We start from the raw sequence: 18,101 nt of genomic DNA on the forward strand, positions 1-18,101 counted from the left end.
AATGAATTTTAAGTCACAAAGTGAATTTTAAATGGACCGCAGGGAATACTTGAAAAGTTTAATACTTACTTCAAATTGATCCAGAGCATCGGTAGGCGTATTCAAAAATGCCAAGAAAGAATGCTGTGAGTCTTGGTGCTCTATACCTAGAAGACAGCAGCAACTTTTTTAAAACTAGAACAATTTAAACTAATTTTCATGGATAACCATTCCTGTCTGAATCTATTAAGAGCTATTCACAAACTACCATATTTTAAAGCTGATCAATACTATTAACTCTACATATTTAAAAAAACTATTATTAGTGTTTCTTGGAATATCACTTAACAGTTAAATCAGTCTCCATGACATACTTGTTTCCTGACTTGAGGACTTGAATTTCTTTCTTTTCCCACATAGCGCATCAGAAGAAACACATTACATCTTGGTAGACTTGGGAGAATTTTAAAAACATGGTTATATCTGATTTTTCTAAGCTAATTTATCACCAAACAAGGTTTCTGTTTTGAAAAACTTTTAGCAAACATATAGTAAGCATTAATATAAATAATCTCTTATGATAATGTCGTGATAAAACAAATGTATTTAGTTATGAAAATACTTTTGTCAAGGCCTCAATCTGATTTCAGGTATTGTTTTATTGACAGAATAAATCACTCATACCCTAGTTTTTCTCAGGTGAAGTTATAAAAGCTGGTGCATATTTGTTAGCTATGGCATTAACTTCAAATGCATAATTTCCAAAATAATTCTTAAAATTTATATACAATGATAAATACAACCAAGCACACATTTTCGACTTCCACATCCTTAGGAAGTGACATTAACTCATTTGTGTGGCTTTCCTACTACTCTCTAATAACTAACACCATGGATGCCAGATGAGGCACTATGTTCAGAAATTCATCCAGTCAATAAATATTTATTGAGAGCCTTGTGCCAAACCTTGTCTAGATACCAGGTCATATTAGTAAATGAGCAGAAAAAAAATCCTTGCCCTCACTATATTATATAAATACTACATTATATTATTTAAGTAGTATAGTACATTATGTTACAACACAAAGTGAAATTTTATTATCTACAATGTTCTAAATCCAAATAAAAGCTATAGGTTAACATGCTTTCATAAAGCAATGTGATAAACTTAAGTTATTTCTTCTGCAAGTTTAGATCTATTCTAAAAGTGATGCAGTCAGTGACATGAGGCATGTTATAGTCAGTCACACTCTGCACTGGTCTCTCTTCTATATAAACTGCCTTTAGGGCTACAGATCCTCCAGGTCCTATATATTCTTTTTCCTCTACTCACTGAATAATGCAGCTCCCTTCCACTCTTCATGTTTGAAAACTGCTTGATTCTCAATTTAGTGTGAAGCCTTGTGCTCAATGTGAGTTCCTAATTCACTTTTGCTGTTCCTTCCTTTCCTGTTCACTAGGAAATCGAACCGACAAAAATTTTTTGAATATCTACTACTTTTAGTGGTTTTTCATGTCAACTCCTTTATGTGATAGCTTCTCTTTCCTCCACAATTTTATTTTTTTCTCCACAATTTTAAAAGCAGATACAGAGACCCAACCAGCTTGACATCACTGTGTGTCACAGGACTGAGGAATTACAGGGAAGCATCACATAATGTATGCATAACATAAAGCCATTAATTAGTTCACTATTCAGTCAGGAATACTGACTCTGTCAGGACAATGAATTTATTTACTTATTTATTTTTTAAAGTAGGTTCCACATCCAGTGTGGAGCCCAAGGCAGGGCTTGAACTCATGACCGTGAGATCAAGAGTCAGATGCTCAACTGACTGAGCCACCAAGGTGCCCCAGGACAAAGAATTTCTAATAACTGCATATAAGAGATCCCTTCATTGAGGAAAAAAAATTCTGAATTTGTTTTTATTAAATCTTCACATTCTTAATGCCCACATTATGGAAACAAAGTTTAAGTCAAGTTCCTGTAATAGCTGCCATGCACTCTGAGTTACTTTTCACATTAATGGAAACATGCTCAGGTAATGCTTTCAAGAAAATGGGAATAAATCCTGAGAAATCCCTCAGGGTAAGCAGTTTGAGAATCAAACGTGGAAGAAAACAATGAAATGCCAAAACAGTTCATCACTGAATTGCTTTCTAATATGGGATTAGATTAATCTTTAGTTACTTCATACATTGTTTCCTCAACTACCCTGGAAGTGAATCCTACGACACTTGAAAAGAGTATAAAGTACACTATAAAAAGTATTTTTCCCCCCAGTCACAAAAACCTTATTTGTGAAATCATCCACGGCACTGAAAAAACAGTCCAATTTATGGCAAAATGAGTTTTTCTGTTACCATGAAATCTTTAAACCATGTATATTAAGTACAACAAAATGACTGAAACCAGTCTAGCGAGTGTGTGTGTCAAATATGCGTATATATATCCATCAGTGAGCGTCAGCGTGCTTAGTGTGAACAATTCTCTGACCTACACATACGCGGATTCTTGGGTAATAAAATACATTCACAACAGAATAAGCCCTGATTGATGCAAAACACATTCTCATACCCTTTTCAGATCTAAGCTCTTCAGTGTCCTTTATCAGTTGTTCGATTTCTGAGAGTAGCTCCAAGTTCTTCTTCTCTGAATCTTTTAGTTTACTTCAATAAGGGAAAAAAAAAGGAAAAATGTCATTATTTTTACTGCTGGTTAGTGAGCCATCCTACAGTACGTAGTTGGAGCTTCCTGGTTTAAATGTCAGTCACGTTAGGTCAGGGAAGTGCAAAGCCACTGCAGGAAAGACAAATCCCGCCGGTCATCTACTGTTATATAGATAAAATTTCACTGCAACACAGTCAGACTCATTCATTCACAGACTGTCTCTGGCTGCTTTCACACAATAGCACAGTTGAGTAGCCAGAGGCGATATGGCCCACAAAGCCGAAATTATTTAGTATCTGGCCTTTTATAGAAAAAGATGCTGACCTGGAGCTAAATGATTAGATTTTAAAATGTCATAAAATCAAAGGTTAAATTTAGGATTTTGTTAGACTCTTCCACAGAGAACCATGAAAGTGGAGCATTGTTATGAATACATCTGTAGTTTCCGATTTCATTCAGTCTGGTTTATGAGCGAATGTGCAAATGCCTGTGTCCCAGGCACGGGAAGGTAGCTCATGCTCGTTCTACTTACAACACAGAGAATGACATTCAGTAGCTCTTTGTGTTAGGATCAACTCACATTCTCCAGAAAATGTTCTCTCAAATTTTCAATGTCATGCTATCACATTTAAGCAAAGCATACTTAATTTATGTCTGGATTATTTATAACAAGAGTTTATATTTCAGTGGGGTGCCAGGCAACCGCCCTCTAATTGGATTCAAAACATTAATGATTACAGTTTAAGGACTAAGGCTTCACACCATTACAAACTGAAATTTATGGGACTATATTTCTTTTCATGATTGAATGCCTCTGGAACTCCGCTATGCCAGCACCAAATGGATTTTTCTATTTATATGTTGATTTGTAACACTAACTTTCTATTGTTCCTCTATATCACCAATACTGACTTATTCTTGAACCATGGTTATATCCAATCCAATTAAGATTTTTATTTTATCACTTATTTAATCTACTGTTGCGATAAGGATTGAAGGAATGTATTTATCCAGTAATTGTCTCAGACTGTGGAGGATATACTTGTTTTAAAACATAAAAGAACATGAAGAAACAATTATAGAGAACCTTCATTTGTAAAAGATCTATGGTAGAGGCCAGAATTCCCAGATGACTGTATTTTGTTCTGAATATATGTTGCATTTTTATACTAATATGATACTCTTGAACAGGAGAGAATTTTGGATTTAATGGAACAGAATTTGAGAGTCAACTAAATTTTACAAAGTAAGGGGGAAAATAAAATATTAATTAGCACTATTAATTCTACTTTATGGACAAGTCAGAGGACTAATCTTTCAGCTAGTCTGTTTTCTAAATACAAACAAGGTTGTATTAAAATCCCATCACTGCATACAAGGCTTGAAAGCATTTATTCATTTTCAAATATTCATAAATTTTTCTGGTCATTACTTAAAAGAAAAAAGTGATAGGTATGAACTTCTCCCCAAATACTTTTGGACCAACTTAGAAATTATTCTAGTAGACTCAACTCAACCAAGTATATTCAACCTTACCATTCTGTGATGATGTTAGCTGCTTTAACTTTATTCAGCTCTTCTTGGATGGCCTGCTTAGCTCTTATTTCTGCATCCAGGGCTGACTGCAACTCCAGCCTAGCTGACATATCCAGTTTTGCAAAACGACGCATTTTCCAGGGCATATCCTACCAAATAATATGACTGTTGTTAGCCCCATCCCATTTTTTCCTTAACATTTAAATTCAGTAATGCAAGTAAATTTAGAAACTACATAAAGCACTATCTTTCTCTGATAACAGAATAGAACTGAAACACTGTTTGTGAAAGTATATTATTTTCCATTAAATTCAGAAATAATTGTAGACCCACATATAAGGAGTTTATTTTCCATACTTATTACCAATAACGGATACCTATACAAAATTACAGTTAAGCAGTGATGTGTTATGATTTCCTAAACTGGCAAAGACTTGGACTAAGTGAATTCTCAAGAAAAACTTTACAGTGAGCTAAAGCCTAGACAAACTGATAGAAGTGCTCAGATTTATTATAGTGTGTTTGAGCCTCCCCTCCCACCCCATATGATAATTCTCCATGCAAAACAGCAGAGCTTACTGTTGCTCGTGCACCCAAGCTGGAATTTCTCAAAGCTTCCAACTCTTCTGTCATTTTAGAAGCTAAGGCCTGGAGATACCCTCGTGCATCCTTTTCATCACTGACCCTGGAATACATACACATACAAAGGACAAAAGTAACACAAACAGAAAAACTTCAGTGAGAGATATATTGTTTTTAAAGCCTCATACAAGAAATAAGTGAAATAAATGTCTTCTTTCAAAAGATCTACCACAGTACTACTGCCTGACAATAAGTGGGAAGAGGTTTACTGAACTGTTTCAGTTATCTATCTATCTGGTCATGTTTAGGAAAGTTCAAATTACTTGTATCTGATAAATTAGTAAAATTTCACCCTTGAACCACAGAGTATTCTTTTAATCTAACATTAAAAACACACATATTTACATGATTTCTAAAGAATATTAAGATTTCTAATTGGGTTCTGCCATTTTATCTTATGAAAACAAAATGCATCAGTTTTAAAACTGAAGTACCCTATATTTAGAAAGTTTAAAGTAAAATAGTCTGCAAAAATCAGGGTTGTACTGCAATACAGCTCCTCTGTTTTCTAAAATGGTCAATAAAATACCAATCAAAAGGAAAAGATTAAAGTCTACTGAAGCTCATAACTGTCTTAAGACTATCTTGCTGATGTAACTATTACGATTCTATAAAAATGTTTTCAAATTATATTCAATGACACATATTCTAAATTTCAGAATTTGTCTAAGAGAAAGTTTGTGTTTTGTTACATCTTCAAAACAAGGGCAAGGCCAGGATAAGGACTGCCAGCATATGAAAATCTACAAAAGAAGGTCCTATCCTCAAGAAGAATGAAAACAATTAGTATACAGAAAGCTATAATTGGCATAAAGAAAAAAAAAAGGAGTTGAAATTTGCAGTGCTTAGAAGTGTATTCTAATATACTCTGGGGAACACCATTTGCCTTTGGGAAGGCTGGCTGTTTTCATAAATACAATTCAGGCCACTGAATAGTAATGAGAAAAGCATATTTCAGGTAAATCAATAAGTATCTATGCATATAGCAAATTGAAATCTTGAACTTGGCTTTAGCATCTTTTAGAATTTAAACTCTTGAGGAGCCAAATTCATATATTTCTATCTATATATCTTAAAGAGGCTCTTTAAAAGGGATTTGGTTCTCTTTTCTCTCAGATGGGAAGGTGTACTGGAGGACAAGCAAAAGAACCTAACAATAAAAGCGATCCAATCATTATAAAAAGTTGCCCAGCCTAGTTCGTTACATATTTTTAGGCTCTATATACATATATATATTTTTATTGCCTTTTAAGAGAAAATGGCTTTAGAAAATACTGTTTGTGTAGTGGGAAGTGGTTTCCTTTAAAATTCTTTAACTTTGGACACCACACGTGACCACGACCTTTTGATTTAATCATCTGATCTACAGCATAAAGAATAAGTGAAGATGAAGGAAGATTACCTATTTTTTTTTGGAGTACCAAGAAAGACACTTAAGAAAACTGTATTATCATTTAAAGGGCCAGGCTAATCAGCCTCAACTAGCATTGCTTTAGTGCCTATCTACCACAGTGATCTCGGTTTATGCACATTCCAACCTGCTTCCATAACTCTGGAAAGCAGTAAATTCTTGTACATGACTTTCATGCTGTTTAATGTTTCAAATAAAAACCAATCTCTACCTCTGAAACAAATAATACATTATATGTTAAAAAAAGGAAGAAGAAAGAAGAAGAAGAAGAAAAGGAAGAAAGGAAGAAGAAAAGAAGAAGAAGAAGAAGAAGAAGAAGAAGAAAAGGAAGAAAGGAAGAAGAAAAGAAGAAGAAGAAGAAGAAGAAGAAGAAAAGGAAGAAAGGAAGAAGAAAAGGAAGAAAGGAAGAAGAAGAAAGAAGAAGAAAGAAGAAAGAAGAAAGAAGAAGAAGAAGAAGAAGAAGGAGAAGAAGAAGAAGAAAGCAGGAAGGGAAGAATGAAGGGGGGGAATCGGAGGGGGAGACGAACCATGAGAGACTATGGACTCTGAGAAAGAAACTGAGGGTTCTAGAGGGGAGGGGGGTGGGGAGATGGGTTAGCCTGGTGATGGGTATTAAAGAGGGCACATAATGCATGGAGCACTGGGTGTTATATGCAAACAATGAATCATGAAACACTACATAAAAAACTATTGATGTAATGTATGGTGATTAACATAATAATAAAAAAATAAATAAAATGGGGAAAAAAAAGAAAAAAAAATCTCTTGTAATTTTCGTTTTATTTGCATGTTGAATACGTTCACATTCCCTGACCCATGTGGTCTCCCGCTAAGTCTCAATTTTTTATTAAAGCTCTGTCTATTTTCTTGGCTACAGAGAATTAATGAAGGGAAGGGTTTAAAAAAAAAAAAAATAGACTGGGTCAGTTACAACTCCTGCCATTTAAATTCCACTGGGCCCTGGTCTCCTACAACAATTCCTTTTTAGAATCATTGCTATTTGTTTCCAACCTTGATCCTTGAAGTCTCACTTCCCTCAGACCAACACTGTCTTGCCCTTTTCTTTAGGCCATCTGGATAAGCTGACTCATGCCCATTTTAACTTTTTTTTTTTTTTTTAAGTTTTAGAGGCAAGTAAGTCCCTCATCTTTCCTTTGGCCAAGTCATTTAAATGTATTCCTCATCCCACACATATACAAATAATTACCTTCTTTAAAACAGCTTTCAATTTCATCACTTCCACTGGCTGCTGTAAACATATACAGACGTTTTCTAATCCAGAAAGGTTCCTGTCCCAATCCCTCTCCCTGTCACTGTGATACAACCTGTATCTAATTACTCTAGTATTTAACCCCTCACTAACTCGTACATACTTTCTGAGGTCTGATTTCTACCTCAGCTATTTTGCTGAAACCACAGTTCATTCAAGTGACAAGTCAACTATAAAAGGCCAATTTCAATCTCTTTTGTTTTTCTGCCATAGCTAAATCCTCTACTCCCAAGCTCTTTCAAGTAATTAATGCAGAAATACTTATTAATACTGACTATTATGTAGGGCATAATAGTCAGAGAAGATCTAGAAGATAGTCCTTAAAACGTCAGGGAGGTAGGACATACACAGTAGAGTGATTAAGAACTTGATTCTTGAGTCAAACAGACCTTGGTTCAAATCCTAACTCGCTGCTCACCAGCTCCGGGACTTGGGCTAAGTCATTTACCCACTTCTAGCTCTCTGCTATCTCACCTACAAAGTGGGGATAATAATCCTACCTCATAGGACTGTTGTAATAACTAAATGAGAATCCTGTACAAGTGAATTTTCAGCCCAATGCCTGGAACATACTATGTTGTAATCAGTATAAGCTACGACTATCCACAAACAAAGATTAATGAATGAGGAATAGTTCAAATAATGTGAGGAAATTTAAATAAAGGGAAATAAAAGTGTTATTATTGAGACCCTTTGCTGATTATGAAAACACTTTCCTGGCTGCCCTCTACCTTCTATATGCTGCCCTCACCATATTATCCTTCTTTCTTTCCTCCTTAAAAAGATCTCAACAACTTCAATGGCTTTATTGACCAGGAATTAAATCCCCAAATTTATATGCTTTACCCTAACCCTTCTGTAATCTTTTCAAAAGCGTATTGAAACTCTGTACCCAGATGTCTCAGGAGGAGCCCAGACTCACCAACAAGCAAAATAACACAAACAAAATTGATTATATCTTCCCCAAAGTTGGTTCCTTCTCTGACTTTCCTACTTCAATGATATCATCATTTTCTTAATCTAACTCTGAATTTCAGAAAAACGAATTCTTCCTCATTTCCTGACCTTCCTTCATAATTAAGTCCTATAGATTCTTCTCGCACAATGTCTTCTCCATTTCTTCACTTTTTCCCAAACTTCCCTCCACTTCACCCTGAACACCACTGTAGAGTTGTCTTCCTAATGCATCATGCAATCAATGCCATTATCCTTTGCAAAAACCCTCTCCTTCTTATAAATAAATAAAGTTTAAATTCTTACCCAATATTCACGGTAACTATACAGTAGTAACTTTACTAGTCTTATTTCCTACTATTGTTTTATATGAAATCTCCAATTCAGCCAACCTATGTATAGGACCCTTTATTAACCTCAGGGTTTTCAGAAAATGCATTATGGGTTCAAATGATTACCCCCAACTTTCTCAAGCACCCAGTCTGAGGTAACTCTCCTCTACACTCCCATAGGAAAATCGGTATTGTGTAATACATAGGGCAACTTACATTTAAGTCTTATAGCTAATCTCCAGATCTGGTCACATTACTTTTTAAACTTTTCAATGATACGTTAAAAGCAGCTTGATGGCAAAGTACTATAGTTTATAGGCCATCCTACCTTGTATTATACCAGAAAAGTGCATTAGATGTGAGGAGAAGCATTTTATTTATTTATTTATTTTTTTGGTGTGTGTGTTTGTTTATTTATTTATTTATTATGTTCTGTTAGTCACTATACAGTACATCATTAGTTTCTGATGTAATGTTCCATGATTCATTGTTTGCGATTTTAAAAATCACTCTTATGGACTAGCTTATGATTCTGACCTTTCATTGTTGTATCATTTCAAAGAAAAAGTGAAGTATTCTGATGAATCAATGGTGAGAAGAAAGGCGTCTGCTCTAACACAGTGAGGAGAAACAGGTCTCCCTTCACTAAAAGGTATTCTTTCATATGAAAGGGATATTTCATAGGAAAAGGCAGAGGGAGCCAAGTAAGATGACCATTAGCAATGCATCCAAGTAAGATCTTATTTACAATAGTGCTTGTTCTGTTTTAAAACTGTTATTTTGTCCAAAGGAAACATTTAAAATACTATATATCACAAGTTCCTAAAACCTTGTCTTGGCATCATTTCATTTTTTAAAGTTTTAACTTAAATTCTAGTTCGTAAACATACAGAATAATACTAGTTTTGGGTATACAACATAGTGATTCAACAATCCCATATGACAACCAGTGGTCATCCTGGTAAGTGCACTCCATAATCCCCATCACCTATTTCACCCAGCCCCCCACTCACCTCCCCTCTGGTAACCATCAGTTTGTTCTCTATAGCTAAGAGTCTGTTTCTTGGTTTGCCTCTCTTTTTTTCCTTTTGCTTGTTTTGTTTCTTAAATTCCACATATGAGTGAAATCATAGGGTATTGGTCTTTCTCTTACTGACTTATTTCACTTAGCATAATACACTCTAGCTCCATCCATATTGTCGCAAATGGCAATATTTCATTCTATTTTATGGCTGGGTAATATTCCATTGCATATACATATATACCACATTTTCTTTACCCATTCATCAATCAACAGACACTTGGGCTGTTTCCAAAATTGGCTACTGTGGATAATGCTGCTATAAACATAGGGGTTCATGTATCCCTTTGAATTAGTATTTTTATACTCTTTGGGTAAATACTTAGTATTGTGATTGCTGGATCGCAGGGTATTCTGCATCTACTAAAATGATCATATGGATCTTGTCCTTTCTTTTATTAATGTGATGAATCATGTTGATGGAGTTGAGGAACACTGAACCAACCCTGCAAGCTGGGAATAAATTCCACTTGATTGTGGTGAATGATTTTTTAAATGTATTGTTAGATTCAGTTTGCTAGTATTTTGTTAACAATTTTTGCAACTATGTTCATCAGAGATATTGGTCTGTAGTTCTCTTTTTTTGTGGTGTCTTTATATGGTTTTGGTAATGCTGGCCTCATAGAATGAATCTGGAAATTTTTCTTTTCTATGTTTGGAATATTTTGAGAAGAATAGGTATTAATTCTTCTTTAAATGCTTGGTAGAATTTGCCTGTGAAGACATCTGGTCCTGGACTTTCGTTTGTTGGGAGTTTTTTCATTACAGATTTGATTTCTTTGCTGGTTATCAGTCTATGCAAATCTTCTATTTCTTCTTGTTTCAGTTTTGGTAATTTTATATATTTCTAGGAATTTATCCATTTCTTCCAGGTTGTCCAATTTGTTGGCATATAGTTTTTCATAATATTCTCTTACAATCTGTATTTCTGTGGTCTTGGTTGTTAGTTTTCCTCTCTTGCTCATGATTTTATTTATTTGGGTCCTTACTCTTTTCTTTTTGGTAAGTCTGGCTAGAGCTTTGTCTATTTTAGTAAGTTTTCAAAGAACCAGTTCCTGGTTTCATTGATCTATTCTATTGTTTTTAAAGTTTCTATATCATGTATTTCTACTCTAATCTTTATTATTTCCTTCCATCTGCTGGCTCTAGGCTTTGTTTGTTGTTCTTTTTCTAGCTCCTTTAGTTTTAAGGTTAGGTTGTTTGAGATTTTTCTGGCTTCTTGAAGTAGGCCTGTGTTGCTATAAACTTTCCTCTTAGAACTGCTTTTGCTGCATCCCAGACGTTTTAGACTGTTGTGTTTTCATTTGCATTGTTTCAATGTATTTTTTTATTTCTTCTTTTATTTCCTGATTGTTTAGTAGTATGTTATTTAACCTCCATGTATGTGTGGTCTTTGCAGATTTTTCCTTGTGGCTGACTTCCAGTTTCACAGCATTGTGGTCAGAAAAGGTGCATGGTGACTTTGTCTTCTTGAATTTGTTGAGACCTGTTTTGTGGCCTCATATGTGATCTATACTGGAGAATGTCCCATGTGCACTTGGAAAGAATGTATATTCTGTTTTATTACGGAAGGTTCTGAATATATCTGTTATGTCCATCTGGTCCAGTGTATCATTCAAAGAAACTGTTTGCTTGTTGATGTTCTTTCTAGATGATTTGCCCATTGATATAAGTGGGGTGTTAAAGTCCCTTACTATTATTGTATTATTATTATTGATTAGTTCTTTTGTGTTTCCTATTGTTTTATGTATTTGGGTGCTCCCATGTCTGGTGCATATTTATGACTGTTATATCTTCCTGTTGGACTGTCCCCGTTATTATGACATAGTGCCTTTTGTCCCTTGTTACAGTCTTTGTTTTAAAGTCTACTTTGTCAAAACAAAACAAAACAAAACAACATAAAGTCTACTTTGTCCAATAGAAGTATTGCTACTCTGGCTTTCTTTTGACATCCATTTGCATGATAAATGTTCCTCTATCCCCTCACTTTTGATCTACAGGTGTCTTCAGATTTAAAATGAGTCTCTTATAGGCAGCATATAGATAGACCTTGTTTATTTATCCATTCTGTCACCCTATGTCTTTTTGATTGGAGTATTTAGTCCATTTATGTCCAACGTAATTATTGATAGATATGTATTTATTGCCATTTCATTACTTGTTTTGTGGCTGTTTCTGAAATTTGTTTTCTGATCCTTTATTGTCTTTCTCTTTCATAGTTTGCTGATTTTCTTTAGTGACATATTTGGATTTCTTTTTCTATTTTTTTGCATATTTATTAGTAGTTTTTGATATATGGTTACCATTAGGTTTGTATATAACCTCTTCTGTATATAGCAGTCTATATATTAAGTTGACAGCTGTTTAAATCTGAACCCATTCTTTTCTCCTCTCCTCCCCATGTTTTAGGTGTATGTTATTATATTTCATATCCTTTTTTGTGAGTTCCTTGACTGTTTTTCTTTTTGCAAAAATATTCATTTTTACTGCTTTTGTGTTTCCTACCTTCAAATTGTCACTTTTGGTATCTCCTTTCCACTCAGTCTCCTTTAATATTTCTTGCAGGGCTGGTTTAGTGGTCATGAACTCCTTTAGTTGTTGTTTGTCTGGAAAACTCTTTATCATCCTTGTATTCTGAACGAGAGTCTTGCTGGATAGAATATTCTTGGCTGCAGATTTTTCCCACTCAGCACTTTGAATATATCATACCACTCCCTTCTGGCTTGCCAAGTTTCTGTTGAAAAGTCTCCTGCTAGCCTTATGGGTTTTCCTTTGTATGTTACTGACTTCTTTTGTCTTGCTGCTTTTAAGATTTTTTTTTAATCACTTTATTTTGCAATTTAATCACAATCTGTCTTGGTGTGGGCCTGCTTTTGTTGATTTTGATGTGAGTTCTCTCTGCTTCCTAGATCTGCATGTTTGTTTCCTTCCCTAGATTAGGGAAGTTTTCAGCTATTATTTCTTCAAATAAATTTTCTGCCCCCTTTTCTCACTCTTCTTACTCTGGGACTCCTAAAATACAAATGTTATTACATTTGATGGAATCACTGAGATCCCTAAGTCTATTTTCGTTTTGTGTAATTCTTCTTTCTTTTGTTCAGCTTCACTGGTTTGCATTACTTTGTCTTCTAGGTCACTAATTCATTCCTCTGCTTCTTCCAGCCTGTATCAAGTGTGTTTCTAATCTTGTTTATTGCACTCTCCATCTCTAATTCTTTTAACTTTTATCTCTGTGGTAAGGGTCTCAGTGATGTCCTCCACTGTCTTCTGAAGTCCAGCATCTTTATGACCATAGCTTTAAATTCTCCATCAGACATATTACTTATATCTATTTTGCTTAGATCTCTGGCCATGGCCTTATCTTGTTCTTTCACTTAGGATAAATTCTTTTGTCTTCTCATTTTGTCTAAGTCTCTGCCTTCTTCTGTGTTAGAAAAGCCATTTATGTATCCTGCTCCTGAGAGTAATGGCCTTATGAAGAAGAGGGCATGTAGTGCCCAGGGCCTGGCACACCAGGGAATGTCTCCAGTGTGTGCTGCCTGTGCTCTGCTGCTGTGTCTGGTTGCTCTGTCCTTCAAGCCAGTCATCTACAGAGGCTCTCCTTGCCTGCTGTGGGCAGTGTTTGATCCCTGGTCTGAATGTGCTAAGTTTTCACTAATTTGCTTTGGTCTGCTTGTGAAATGAGACCAATCACCACCTCCACTGGAACTGAGGCCCTGTAAAACTCCCTGGTCAGGAGACATGGTGTGGGCAAGGGTTTGTGCTAGTCTTTGGGGGGAAGGGCCACCACACTACAACTGAGGTAAGTGTGACTGAGAAGGGCAGTTCCACCAGCGCACCTGGGGGTGGGGCTTGGTGGAACCAAGTTACACAGCCAGTATCTTCCCATAAGTGGCTCTGTGTTTATGCTGAGGGGCCAGGGAGGGAAATGGTGTTGGCCAGCTCCTTTTGTTCTCAGAGAGGCCTCTCCATGAATGCTGTCTCTCTGGGCTGCACTCCAAGAAGAGCAAATAACCTCCCCACTGTGTGCTCCAAGCACTCTTCATATTGCTGTTTCCACACCATCTGCCCCCGGGGTGTTTGCCTGCCTTCTTTCCAAGAGCAGCGCAGTACCCTCCAGGCTCTATTCCAGCCAAGCCTGCTGACCTTTAAAACTCAGTCTTCAAGCCCTGCTGTTTCCAAGAACTCATGAAATTTAGCCCCTCTCATTTTCCAAGCCAATGGCTATGGGGAGATGTTCTCCTTGTGCGTTCCCCTGTGTGCTCCTCTCTCTCTCTCTCGCCCTTCTCTGTGACCACGGCTACCTCTCCTCTGCAGCAGCCAGGATTTGTTTCTTCCCTAAACCACATCTCCACACTTCCTACATTCTTCAATGTGGCCTCTTCTCTCCCTTTAATTTTGGAGTTTGTTTTGTCAGCCTTCAGTTTGATTTAGTATTTAGTATGATTTGACAGTTTCTAGTTGTATTCGTGGGACAAGGTAAGCCTAGAACCCTTCTACTCCACCACCATCTTCCTGTCTCTGGCATCACTTCATTTTTTAATATACCAAAACTGAAAAACTTGAAAGAGACCAAGACTCCTGACCTTTTTAAGTGTGGACAGAACGTCTCAGATTTAAGTAGGTGAGAGGAGTCAGAGAACAGGGAGTATACCTTTTACTTTTATCCTACTAAGTATTAGTAGGATAATTAGTATTACTAAGGTAATTCATTCTACATTGAATCCTGAGAGCTTAAAGAATAGTTAATAAAATGAAGCTGTAATCATGTAAGTTTTTATGATGACATGTGCATCAATCTGTTGTAATTATGAAAGAAAATGATAGCACATCTTTAGGTTCAAAATTTTTCTCCAGGCTGTTTCTTAAAATAATCACAAATACAGCAATTTTGGTCTTAGAAAGGAACTTATAGCTAGTGAATGAGTTTCTTCAGTTCTTTAAGGACCAACTGTCTTAAAATAACCTTTTCTTTTCTTAGAAATAACAGCTTTCAGTGAAGCTGTGGAAATTTGACACAGGATACTTGCTGCAGTTGGGGAAAAGAGGAACATAAGAGAAAATATAGAAGGACGCAGATCAGTAATAAATAACAGGTCAGTAATAAAATACTGTTCTTAAGGGAAACTTATTTTTTCAAAGCAAAAAAGTAAGAAAAAGAAAACATGTTGTAGCCTTCTGGAATTCACGCAAACTTGGCCACATGTTCAAATCACTCACAAAAATACATTTAAAAAGAGTACTCACCACTGAATTATTTCTGTGATTTGGGCTTCCCAATGTGCAACTGATTCTTTCTTGTCTGCTAGGTCTTTTACCTCTTCTTCTAACTGCTGGTTGCGCATACTTAAGTTCTCATACAAAGTGGTGAGCTGAAAGGCAGTTTTAAGACACTTAAAGACACATGTGACTTTTAGGAACAGGAATGCAAAGTGCTCAGATGCCACTTGTTAGAGCTGATTACTTACCATATTCCACTAAAAAATGCTTGTCTTCCTGATTTCTTCTTATTATATACCCTTCTGGTCACTGAATTTGGAAACATCAAGTATTCTGAATTCTCCTCTGCCTTTGCTTTCCCTTACTCCCACACTGAATTGCTTCCATTTGTGAACATTCTCCAGTTGCCTGAAAACTCCTCAGGTTCTACTGGTAACAACAATCTCTCGTTTTTTGTTTTTTTGTTTGTTTCGGTTTTATTTGGGGGGGGGTTGTAAATGTCTTCATGTCATCTTTTTAAAATAAAATCTTACAAAGTATTTCAAGTATATGCAAAAATGGACAGTATAAGTTAATTCCCATGAGCCCACAGCCAACTTCAATAATTACCATTTCAATGCCAGTCATTGCATTTGTATCCTGTCTTCTTACCTCTTCCTCCTGAATTATTCCTAAGTGAATACCAGACATCTATAATTTTACCCGTATATATTTCTGTGTATATCTCCTGCAAATAAGGCTCTCTTTTTCAAAAGATAACATTATCATACTTAAAAAATTTAATGAGTTTCCTTATATCATCACATAGGTAGTAACTGTTCAAATTTCCAGGTATCTCAAAATATCAAAAAGCTTAACAGTTTATTAAATTGAATTGTGATACCAACAAGTAACCACAGCTTAATGGTTCCTATATCTTTTAAGTCTCTTTTATTTATAGGCTCTTAGTCCATTCAGGCCCCTATAATAGAATATGAAAGACTGGGTAATTTAAGTACGAAACATTTATTTCTCACAGTCTGGATGCTAGAGAGTCCAAGATCAAAGTGCCAGCAGATTCAGTGTCTGGTGAGATCTGCTCTTGGTTCATAGATGGCTGTCTTCTGGCTGCCATCCTCAGAGGGTGGGAGGTGTGAGTGGGCTCTCCAGGGTTGCTTTCATAAGGATAATAATACCACCATGAGAGTGCCACCTCACAACCTAATCACCTCCCAAAGGCAGCACCTCCTCCTACAATCACACTAGGGGGTAGGTTTCAACATGTGAATTTTGGAGGGCCACAAACATTCTGTCCATAGCAGTTCCCCTCCAGCACTTTTATTTTTCTTGTAATTTATTTGTTGAAGAAAACAGGTTTGTCCTACAGAGTTTTCTATAGTCTCGATTTCTGCTTTCATTTCTGAAAGACGTTTTTTGCCATATAGGACATTCCAGGTTGGCAATTATCCTCCTCTAGTGCTTTGAAAATGGCATTCCTTTTTATTCCCCGTTTTGATTCCTTTTTGGAAATCCATTTTTTTCTGTTGGGGAGTTAACTTTCAGTTTAACTTTTGCTCATTTGAATATAATGTGACTTTCTTCTCTGGTTGCTTTTAGGGTTCTCCTTGGTTGCTGGTTTTCAGCAGTTTTTCTATGATGTCCCTAAGTGGGATTTAATTTCTATTTATCACCTTTAGGGTTTGTGGCATTTCCTGATTTTGTACCTAAATGTTTCTCATAAGTTTTGGAAAATTATGGGCCATTAATTCCTCAAATACTGCTTCTGCCACAGTCTCTTGATCCTCTCCACCTGGGAGAGCAAGTATTTGTACATAAGATCTTTTCATCACGTCCCCTTGGTCTCTGTCCTCTTTTATGTATTTCCATCCTTTTAATTAATCTCTACCCATACTTTAGTCTGATATTTTTTTATTTATATACTCTTTTCTTCAGCTCTTTCCAGTCTGCTGTTAAAATCTATTCGGTATTTTGGTTATTTTAGTTTTTACTCCTAGAAGTTCTATTTGACTCTTTTGTATACACTCCAGTTGTCTGCTGAAATTCTTCATGTCTTAAATTTTCTATCATACAGTTATTATAAAATTTCATTTATGGAAATTCTGATGGGAATCCCTGTGGGCTTGCTTATACAGACTGCCTAGTTTTCTGTTTTTTGTTTTTTTTCTTTCCTTATTTTGTTTTTGCTATTTTATTTTTACTCTTGGTTTTCAGTGATTTAGTTGTATCTCTTGGTATGCATGGTAATTGTTTTAATGTATGCCACACATTTTGCATAAAATTTTTAGAGGTAATTTGAGGATCTGTACATAGTATCTTCCTCCAGAGAGTATTTACCTGGCAGGTATTTAGATTCAAGATAGGTCAGGTATTGAGTTACTTGGAGGCTAGGTTTCAGTCAGTGAGAGGTCTCATCTCTTTCTGGTTCACTCTTATTCCTAAAATGTAGCCTTTCAATGAGTCCAACTGAAAGTTTGTATTCATCCCTTCAAACTTGTGGGACTGTGGAATACTGTGCTCAGCTTCCTGGATCCTCAGCTACTGCTTTCATATCAGCAAATGCCTCAAGGGGAAAAGCGGCATTGAGTGCTGGGCTCATCTCTCTGCACTACTCCTCTATAGGATCTTGGTCAGTGATGACGGCTGCCTTCTTATCTCTCCAATGCCTTCCTGCAGATAAATACTGTGGGAAATAGTCCCACCATATTAAGACAATTTTTTAAAAAATCCAGCTCTTGGTGAGGTGGTGGGTATGAGGTAAACTAATCTGCCATAGAAGCGAAAGTTCCTGCTTTAGTAGGTTTTTAAAAATTTATGATAAAATATTTGCATTCAATTTTCATTTCATGGCTATAGTTTTTCTGATAAATGGTCTCAATCTGCATTAGTTATTACTATTCCTTTCTCGTTTTTTGGTATGTTTATAGAAATACTGTGTTCCTGTGTTCGTTTCTTTTTGATTACTCAACCTGAAGAAGGCAAGTTTTTCCTAGAAGAGCTATTTACAA

The 18,101-nt window shown here is 35.9% G+C and overlaps 1 protein-coding gene across 19 annotated transcripts in view; it reads right to left on the reverse strand.

Annotated features, from left to right (window-relative positions):
- Positions 1-18,101, reverse strand: part of CDC42BPA (CDC42 binding protein kinase alpha) — a 333,148-nt gene that overhangs the window by 71,527 nt on the left and 243,520 nt on the right. For 16 of the 19 annotated variants that reach the window (XM_078077878.1, XM_078077870.1, XM_078077876.1 and 13 more), the window contains 5 exons: positions 15,124-15,248; positions 4,766-4,871; positions 4,187-4,335; positions 2,558-2,649; positions 70-146 (listed from right to left, as the gene is read on the reverse strand). In XM_078077878.1, coding sequence (XP_077934004.1) covers positions 70-146; positions 2,558-2,649; positions 4,187-4,335; positions 4,766-4,871; positions 15,124-15,248 — 549 coding nt within the window. The remainder of the gene's footprint in view (positions 1-69; positions 147-2,557; positions 2,650-4,186; positions 4,336-4,765; positions 4,872-15,123; positions 15,249-18,101) is intronic. The other 3 variants (XM_078077877.1, XM_078077871.1, XM_078077866.1) reach the window with 1 other exon arrangement.

This window comes from Halichoerus grypus, chromosome 7, assembly GCF_964656455.1.
Source record: "Halichoerus grypus chromosome 7, mHalGry1.hap1.1, whole genome shotgun sequence".
Taxonomy (NCBI): domain Eukaryota; kingdom Metazoa; phylum Chordata; class Mammalia; order Carnivora; family Phocidae; genus Halichoerus; species Halichoerus grypus.